Consider the following 10,000-nt stretch of genomic DNA (forward strand, 5'->3'; position numbering starts at 1 on the left):
CATTCGCATACCCTTTGATTGACATGGCGGTTTCTCTCTGAGTTTCGGCCATGACTCGGCCATGAATCGGTCGTTCGTCGGCGCCGTCGGGCCGATAAATCGGGCCGAGAATCGTACCGTGTAAACCGGTCTTTAAACTTCCATTAGAGGAGTGGCCGTGTTGGATGATAAATGAATAAATAAACAACATCCCTAAAAGCGTGCTCCTTTGGTGGAGGAGAGCCTTCGGAATTTTTTTAACGGGTTAACGTGCATCGTGTCATTTTAATGCATTGGTGAAAAGGGTACCTTTCTATAAGTTCCTCCCTTGGCACAGGGGCCGCGCGCGGAGTACGGGGGGGGGGGGGGGGGGGGGCGTAGGATTTGGTATGGGTGACGGAAGTGTGAGGGGAGAGGGGAGGTATTTAGGTCATGTTGAAAAAACGAGCAGCAGTGTTTTATCGGGGTTTAAAACACCTACTGGGAGTTTTTTGAACGACTTCAAAAACATTCTGCAGAAAGTGTGTCCCTTTGGACGCAGAACAATGGTTCAAATTGTGAGAGGAAAATATAAGCATATCAGACAAACAAGCTATGCCTTATTAGTATTCTTTATATAAAGAATACTAACGAGGAGTGTTTTATCATGATATCAAGCTCATGCACGTGACGTTTCATCAGTATTTTGGTAGACATTTAGGCTCATGAATTATGAATGAGTTTTTGAAGAGAAAACGACACCGTAGGAGGCCCTTCCCTCTCCGTGGCCCCTGTGGCAAGATGGTTTAGGTTGCGATCATGCCTCCCTCCTTTTGTCAAACGAGCTAAAAAGAAAAAAAATACCTGATCGCTGGTAACTATGGAGGGATAAGTTGTTACCTGAACCTATTTTGACAGGAGTGATCGGTATGTAAATTCTCCTCACAATTTCAATGCAATATCAGTCAGAAAGGTATTGAGAATGAATATTATTATCAGCTTAAGAGGTGTGATCTTGATTATAACACCAAATTCTCATCACTACCCGACAAAGAAATCTACGGTACCAGTTAGGAGAATAAACGTTTCGATCTTGGGAATGAAAGGGTTATTAATTTAATGGACGGGATACCACCAATCGCCTATAGCTCATTGGTGGAGCATGCCTACTGGTACAATAATCGAACCGTAGAGGGTAGAGGGGGAGGGGGGGGGGGGGGGAGTGGGTGTCATACATTCAACACCAAGCATTCGGATTTTCCCCGAGCATCTCGGAGACACGATCGACGTGTACATCGCATTCATGATTTTGTTCCAATTTTTCTGTTTTGGCATTGAAGGTCGTAAACCAGCTGCTCGATTGGATATTAGCGGCACACCAGGAGTGGAACAACTACGGCCAGTGGAAAGAGAGGTGATCACGCACTTAGTGGATAGCTAAAAAATCGCTTGCCATTTTTTTTTTTTAAATAAAACCAGTTGCCACTTCAACGTGCTTATGTTGCCGCGTTTACACATTGCATGAATTTGTCTCCAGTTCTTAATGGTTTATAATTCCATTGCTATTGGTTAGGGTAACCATTCTTGGTTACTAAATTTTTTACCATGCCATAGGAAATACAGCCAATCAGAATGCAGGAAATCCGTTGTATATTCGTCAGTATTCCACCCAACCTTCCCATCGTGCCTTGCTGGCCACTGTATTTTCTATGGCATGGTATAAAATAGTTATGCAACCCTTTATCGTGGTATACCGTGGAATATCCCAGTCATCACTTGTATTTCCTTGGTATACAAGTGAATCGTGGGATATTCCACGGTATACCACAAGAAAGCGTTGCATAACTAGTATGTAAACCATTTGGTTTACATCATAACTGAAGTATGAAGGAACAAGTTATTTAAGACATACATTTGAACTGCGGGAGTGAAACAAGGTAAGTTTTGAGATCAGCGCAGTTATGGACGCTACTTTAGCAGTAACGAAAGAAAGGCCTGAAAAATTCATGCTCGAGCGGCATTCGAACCCATGCATTTTTCTTTCACGATATCACCGACAGATTCAGTTATCAAGTAAAGCAATGATCCTCTCAGTTATGAACGCAATGTTAGAAATTGCGTAGGGAAGCCTGGGAAATTTAGGACTTCAACGGGGTTTGACCTCGCGATGCCTATGCGACGCTCTAACTAACTGAGCTATGAAGCCACTGACGTTGGGAGCTGGTCCTTTGTGGGTTCTAATGTTGGAGCGTCGCACCGGCCGGTATCGCGAGGTCACGGGTTCAAACCCCGTTGAAGTCCTGAATTTTTCAGGCTTCTCTACGCAATTGCTAAAATTGCGTGGTAACCGCGAGGATCATAGCTTTACTTGATTTCATATCCGCAGTTCAACATATGATTCATTTCATATATCATTTCGTAATGACCATCTCCCAGTTTGCTTAATAGCTCAATTGGCAGCGCAGAGCTTTACTGCACGGAAATCGCAAAGGTCATGGCTTCGAATCCCGTTCAAGTTTTCAGGCTTTCCGTTCGTTACCGCCAAAGTAGCGTTCATAACTGCGCTGATCTCAAAACTTAACTTATAGCTGTGTTATACTGTGAACTGTTCCTTAACACTTATTTGGTTGTGTTTTTGTAGAAGAGAAGGAATTTTCATTTGAAGGGTGAAGAGGGAAATGTGGGAGTGAAGCTCGAATCTTTGGGCTTCCTGTTTTCTCGCATAAGGACGATAAAGCGGACGTACGGTTAACCTCACAACACTCGTTCTTAATTAATTGAGTGAAACTTTAGAGCGGTTTTCCAGTGAGTGTCGAAAGTAATTGGCGAATTGCTTTGGTTTTGCATTACTTCTCTCAGTGATTGAATCAATGTTCTCGCGCCATTTTTTCAACCAATCAGAGGTGAAACCAAAACCAATCGTGGCTCGCGCGTGCACATTTTCCCGCGCTTTGTGTCAGCTACGTGTAATTACTTCCAGTTTTGATTGGTTTACTGGATTGTCTCCGTCCTTTTTGATTGGCCAAAGTAATTACTTTGGGTTTGGTTTACAACACTCGATAAAACTCGCTCTAAAGAACTCACACATTGTTCAGCAAAAGGAAGAATTAGGGAGGGAGGAGGGCTGATAGCTGCTGCCGTTTTTTCATGCTCAATCTGCCGGATCTTAGCTTCCGGCTGTTCTCTGTTCTCCGTCATCCCCCATTTTATCTAATTTTTAATAGCACTTTTAACTTGCAACTGCCACGAAAACAATTTAGACACTAAAGCTATACCTTACCTTACTGCGGTCTCATTCGACCCGCAGGGTTGCCGGATATCGCGTAACGTTACATTGCCTTGCATTGCATTACGTCAGGTTCACATATTCACAATCCGTTCGTTCATACGGCTCTCTGAACGAAAAAATTCAGTCGCGGGGACTGTGGTTCATTTTCTCCTTTTCATTTCTTTTCAGCTCTGCAGCAATCTGCGACTGTTGCCACAGGATTATCAAAATTACAAATCGATTCTAATCAAAGAATACGAGAAGCAGGGATCTCTGCGTCTGGCTCAAGCACGCATCCTTATCCGCATTGACGTGAACAAGACAAGAAAAATGTACAACTTCTTTTTAGATCAAGGATGGATCAAACAGCCAGAAAGATAACGGATTGAAAAAGACAAATAAAAAATAATAAATATAGATCATTGCATACTGCTTGAAGTTTGTGAGTCAGATGGCAATAAGGCCTTGATCTTAACAAAAAATGGTTACGATTTCCTTGCCGTCAATAAGGGAGGACTTTGCAGCCTGTGGAGCTGGCGGGATTGTTGGTGTGAGATGCAAATTAGAGAGTTTAAGCAAAGACGACGGCTACGGCAACAACAATGCCACAAAGCAAGAATATCCTACTATTGTTATTGCGCATACGTTCTGCGCATCTCGAGATACTCGGATTTCGTATGGGTGGTGCTTATTAATACAGGGATATTTTTGGCGCGGTTCAAACTATGCGGCGAAAGAAGAACTTAGCAAGTGCTCTTGGTATCCAAAGAGAAAATTGTGGGTAACCACGCATTTTTCAGAGATTTCGAAAAGAACGCTATACATTGCTTTGTATTTTACTGCGCCTTTCAATAGCATGCGGACTCTTAAATTCAAAGGTCAACCGACAAATGCGTTTTTCGCTACCGTCAATCAAATGTTCGGCGGCTCCTTCGAGCTTCCGTCTACTGTCGAGTGCGCAGTAATCAAATCACATCGTTGAGCCCGCCAGGTCAGTCAACATAGTCGGAAGCTGGGAGGAGCCGCCGAACATTTGATTGACTGTAGCGAAAAACGCATTTGTCGGTTGACCTTTGAATTTAAGAGTCCGCATGTTATTGAAAGGCGCAATGAAGCTTTTTGGAAATATTGTTGATTAATTACCTTAGAAAAATGCGTGGTTACCCCCAATTTTCTTTTTGGATTTCAATAATACTCAAAAATACCTTTGAATTAGGAGGCACCGTCCTTAAATGGCGTAGTTCCCACAAGTCTCCCATAGGTCAGTGGTAGAGCATCCGGACTCATAATAAATTATTGAAAGGTTGTAAGCTCGACTCCAGCAACTGCAAAGGAGCATTCAATTTTTTTCCCCAATACTTCCAAGTCACTACTGCCGAAAACAAGAAAATTTAATGTCTTTAACCCATTGATCTCAGGGAATGAGACTTCACAGATTTTACTCTGTCTAACATCAACCGATTTTATTCGTCAACTTTGGTTGTTGTAGTCCTTTCACGGGAACACGTGAGCCCAACAAATTGACTTGCTCCAAAATGATTGTCTTCATATAGGTCAGTTGGCAGAGCATTGCACCGGCATCGCAGAGAGAGAAGTGTTCCTCGCACATATGTGGGCAATTTAAGCAATTGTTCCTTGGACACATCTGGAAGATTCGGGGCTTCAACGGGATTCGAACCCGTGACCTCTGAGATACGTCTGCGATGTCTACTTGCCCGCGAGCAGGCTCTCCGAAGGACTGGGGCTGGGCTGGGGATTGAGCCAGCCCCAGTCCCTCGGAGAGCCTGCTCGCAGGCTGCAATCTCGGACAAAACCTGTTGAGACAAAAGAACATTTTGGGTACTCCAACAAGTTATCCAAATGTATCGCTTGCAACCTGCCCTTTTCCCTCCCCCCAACCTTAATGTTGATTTATCTTGGGCAGAAATATACTGTAGAACATATGACGATACTCAGCAACATTGACTGAGGGGGGGAGGGGAGTGGAAGGGGAGAGTAAGTAGGTATGTTTAAAAATGAAGGCGAAGTTGTGTTACTGTCTCAACAGTTTTGTCCGAGATTGTAGATGTCTGCCAACTGTGTGGCTTCATAGCCGGCAGGTACAAAACACAGGTCACAGATCATTGATTTACCAATACAGAGAGAGTCCTAAACATTCATTAAAGCTAACCTTAGGCCTAAACAAAGTTTTTAGGCTTAATATGAGCACTGGTAAAGGTTTATGGTTGTTTCAGTATTGATAAAACAATGACCTGTGACCTGTGTTTTGTACCTGCCCCTTTATAGCTCAGTTGGGAGCAGTTCAATTTTTTGTGCTTCTTTTGTTCCCGCAAAGGACTTGATAAATGAAATGAATGTATATTTGAAGTGTGGGTTATGTTTCAAATATACATTCATTTTCATTCAAGAGAAAATTGCTTAAATTGCATTGTCCAAATTAGTGCGAGGTTACTTCTTTTGGTCATCTGTCAGTCAGCTATCCCCATCAAAGCAGAGAGGTAAAAAATCTCTCCCTACAGCATCCCATTTGAACTGCGTGTTGCCTTGAAATATATGAGTACACAGGTGATCTAGGAAATCACAGCTGATGCAATATACGGAACGAAAGAGCTAAAACAAAATGGTACGACATGCAAGGTGAATAAAAAAAATCATCAAGGCGTTTTAACGCCTAGTCTTTGGTTTTCCTTTTGTGGCCTTTTGTCATCTCATCGTGAGAAGTTGTCAATCATTTTCTGTGTGTTATGTTTATATTGTTTGGCCGCGTGTTTGAAATCTTATTACCATGGCAACAATGTTTTGTGGTCATGCGTGTTGGTGTGCTGAGGAGAAGCTGCACGGGAAGAATAACACCATTTGTTTTGTCACGATCTATACTTTTTACTGATTTCTGGAAATCATATTTATAATCTTTGGATATCTAACAAGGGTTACAGCGTGGAAATGCTTCTAGATTCGAGCGGTCTTTGGTGGAAACCGTTCATATTTTATACCTCTGCCTGCAGTTGGTGACAAGTCTAAAACTTTTTCATAGCTGCAATGCAGTCGCTGCAAGCGATGTCTAAAGTTCCTTCGCAATCTTCTAACCTTCCTCCTCTTCATAACCTTCCTTCGTGGACAAGGAACTCTTTGGTAAGGAAAAAACAGCCACGGCAGATTATTCGTGATCGTCTTCAACCCATAAAACAAATCGGTGAAGCCGAAGAAATGGACGAAAGAGGTTATGAGAAATCGAACGGCAAATCATGTGGCTCAGGAAGAGTCGTTTCTGCGCTTTTACAAGGCCAAGGACTTGATCAAGAGCAAAGAATTGATCATGTAGAGAAAACGATTGACTACCTACGTATGCAACACGCCGAAACTCTCTCTAATTTACACAAGGAAATCGAACAATTGAAAGCTGAAAACAAAGGTGAGGCTTTTGAATGATCCTATCACCTTACATATTCAAGATCAGTTTCCTAATTATTGTACTTGATGTAAAGAATTTTTTTAGCGACGAAACGTCCTGCCCCGTAGCATATCGTCGTCTCATGAGACTTTTCAGACAAAAAATCTCTAAGAGGATTATTCTACCGGTTATAGTACGTGTTAGGTTACCAGGGTATGCTACGAATGGTTAATCACAGGCATCTGAAGACTGTTTGTGCTATATATACCGTTTTTGTCTTAGCCTTCTGACATTTTCGTTTTGCAAAACATCTATTTTTCTGTTCTGCAGATCTGAATTTCCAACTAGTCATGGCTCGAACAGGAGTTAATTTAGCCAAAGTAGATAAAGGTTTGTGATGTCTTGTACGTGATTTATAAATTTCCTTCAATTTTATTCATTAATGAGGGCGAACAGTACTGTAGCGCTTCCAAGCAAAAATGCTCTTAGTAGATTTCCTTTTACGTCGCAAATCAAAGTGCGATATCGAGTTGCTTGGGTCATGTGTGGTTACAGTCTAATATTTAATTCAGGAATTAGGAATTGCTCACAGCAGATGAATTTTATGGCCTACAATATAATAATTAACAATTGCACAATTATTGCGCCAAGTTCCCGTAGTTTCTTTTTAAAGTCAACAAGACAGAAAGCAATAACAATTGAGATAAAGAGTTAGTCATGCAAGGTTGTTGATTTGGTTGTAATGGTGTCATTTTTATTGACACACTTATGTCACATAGCAACAAACAATGGTTTTGCCTTGTGGTTAGTCTCCTATTAATTTGATACAAGATAAATAATTTTAAAACTTATGCAATGTGTTGTGAACTTATGCAAAGTTGTTTATTTGAAAGTAGTGATGGAGATTTCCGAATTCTTGTTCATTTTTGTTGTCTTTTGTCCACATGTTTTAAGAAAGAGGCCTTTGAAAATATACACTATTCATATGCAAATAAGTTTACGGGTATTCTAGAACCTAGCTGGAACAACGCATTATTGATGGTTAGGACAGCTTTTCTTGGAGAAATTTGTGCATAAAAATATTGTTTCTGTTTAGTAATGGCAATGTGTGGTAAGAACACCACTGACACTTGTCTATCGCCTTGTGTGCCACTTTTTTGTTCTTACCACAATTTGACGCCATTTGTGATCTGTTACTGAACAGCTATTTCTGTGGGCAATATCTGTGATCTGTTACCGAACACAGCAACAAATTGGAATCTGTTTGTTAAATTTAGATAAATAGCAGAATTTTTGGAGAATTAAATGTCTGTTTAGAGTTCTTTGCTAAGTTACAAGGCCTAATGAATGCTTCCAGATTTATGAGATGCAATTCATAAAGAAATTGAAACCAAGCCACAACAGACAATAACAATACTGTACTTCATTATGCGCAACTTCTTATTTAGCATACTAGCAGTAACATTCCAAAGTAATAATAATAAAAATTATTATTATTATTATTATTATTATTTTTATTATTATTACAGCATTTAAATGGAAATTAGGGAGCTTTTAAAGTGCACCTTAACTCAAATCTTTTTCGTCTACAATATTAATCTCCACACCCTGATTGACTCCTAGGATTGAGATTTAATAGAATTTTCTCAATATTTATCGTTTGTATAATTTATTTGCACTCTTGATTATATGGACTTTTTACCCCTCTGGATTCTATTGAGGTTCCAAGTTGAAGTACAGCTTTTTTCTCTCACTTACAAATCATTAAGACAGAAATAATAGTAATAACTTTGGCAACAAAGCAAAAGACTCTTATTAATGCAGAACAACCTTGTTCTGATGTCGTGAGGTGTAATTATTGTGCTTTAAATGTTAGAGACTAACATCAGAAACTAAACATTTTTCAATGTAGTTAACATGATAAAAATGAAACATAGAAAGTTTTATTATGTGCCAAATCTGTTAGCTGACATTGAAATAAACAAAACGAATTATGTACTTCCTTTTATTGGAGTAACTCAAGGCATTCATTATTGGAATCAAAGCGCCAAATAGTAAGGATGCAATTCCCCTATTTGCTAGGATTCTTTGTAGAAACGTTTTGGTGGACAATGTAACCCAGAGGTTAAGTAAGGTAATTATGAATTGTGAATTGGTATTTTCCTTTTCCTTTTCACAGGTTTCCTTGTTAAAGATTGAGTTAAATTTCCATTTGGATGGGAAATCTTACTCTTTAAAACATAATATTCATTTGAATTTCGTGCTTTAATATTTGAAATAGTAGTATAAAGGCTTCATTGTTAAGTGGCATTTGTTGTGCCTCTACTCTCTGAATTTTCCCAGTCTGCCTCTGGCTTCTGTATACAGATGGATTATCCACCTACTTTCATTAATTTTTTTCCACAGGGGTCTCTCCAACTCTCAATGAAAACAGTACATTGCAGTCTACAGACTCTGGTAAATGCTGTAAATTGTTGTTGTATATTAATATACTCTTTTGAAGAAGTCTGTTAAGATTTATTCATTCAATTATTCAAGTACATTTTTTGGAGAAGAGCCAAAGACTTAAGTTAGATTTCCAGTCACTGTGGTAGAATTATATTCTTTTTGCACATTCATTTTATTTCCTCAGGTAACTTCTTATAAAGCAGGAATTCTATGTTGCTTTGCATCTGTTCTGATTTGTTTTGAAAATCAGTGACCTGAAATTGCCATATAAACAATAAGTGGCACAGTAGACATAGTAATGCTGCTGGATGTACATTTATCAACTTGCAATAGACCAGATAGCGATAGGGGTGGCGAATGGCATGGTACCTCCAAAATCTTGGCACTCACAAACTTTCCATCCTATCTCGAAATCTTTACAGCCTTTGCGAAGAGTCTCAAAGTCTAGTTTATATTGCAGGGTCTTTAAATAACTGAGGAGAAAGTGCTGCCTTTGTAATTACATCGGCAAATGGTTAGACTTTCAAGTCTTCTTGGATAAGGACTAGAAATCGTAGGCCCCGTCTCACAAATTAACTTCCATGTTCATTAGTTCCCTGTGGGATGTTAAAGAACCCACACACTATTTGAGAAGAGAAGGGGATGAAGTTCCCGGTGTTGTGGCTTTCCTCTGTGAGTATATGGGTGGGTGGGTATAGCAGGTCTACATCAGCTGAATAGCTGCGAAAACTTCAACCCGCTCAAACAAATGAATAACAAACAAACAAGTCTTGCATGTTTTGGTTTTCGGTCTCCGATTTGCAAACAAGGGTCTTGGCATCTCAGCTAGTCTCGGATTTTGCCATTCACCACCCCTTTATTGTAGTCAAAAGAGCAAGTGCTGTGCAATCATATCATTATGGGTTTGAAACCCGTTCAAGCCTGGATTTTTTCTG

General features: G+C 40.0%; 2 protein-coding genes across 2 annotated transcripts in view; both read left to right on the forward strand.

Moving 5' to 3' along the window:
• LOC137976329 (transcriptional adapter 2-alpha-like) overlaps window positions 1–3,658 on the forward strand; it is a 17,240-nt gene extending 13,582 nt beyond the window's left edge. Inside the window, exons 18-19 of the mRNA XM_068823629.1 lie at window positions 1,299–1,372; window positions 3,416–3,658. Of these exons, the coding sequence (XP_068679730.1) occupies window positions 1,299–1,372; window positions 3,416–3,607 (266 nt within the window). The 3' untranslated portion in view covers window positions 3,608–3,658. The remainder of the gene's footprint in view (window positions 1–1,298; window positions 1,373–3,415) is intronic.
• Window positions 3,659–6,045: 2,387 nt separating this feature from the next.
• Window positions 6,046–10,000, forward strand: part of LOC137975852 (coiled-coil domain-containing protein 74A-like) — a 15,415-nt gene continuing 11,460 nt past the window's right edge. The window contains exons 1-3 of the mRNA XM_068823053.1: window positions 6,046–6,638; window positions 6,948–7,007; window positions 9,024–9,074. Coding sequence (XP_068679154.1) covers window positions 6,266–6,638; window positions 6,948–7,007; window positions 9,024–9,074 — 484 coding nt within the window. The 5' untranslated portion in view covers window positions 6,046–6,265. The remainder of the gene's footprint in view (window positions 6,639–6,947; window positions 7,008–9,023; window positions 9,075–10,000) is intronic.

The sequence above is a fragment of the Montipora foliosa genome, chromosome 11, assembly GCF_036669935.1.
Source record: "Montipora foliosa isolate CH-2021 chromosome 11, ASM3666993v2, whole genome shotgun sequence".
Taxonomy (NCBI): Eukaryota; Metazoa; Cnidaria; class Anthozoa; order Scleractinia; family Acroporidae; genus Montipora; species Montipora foliosa.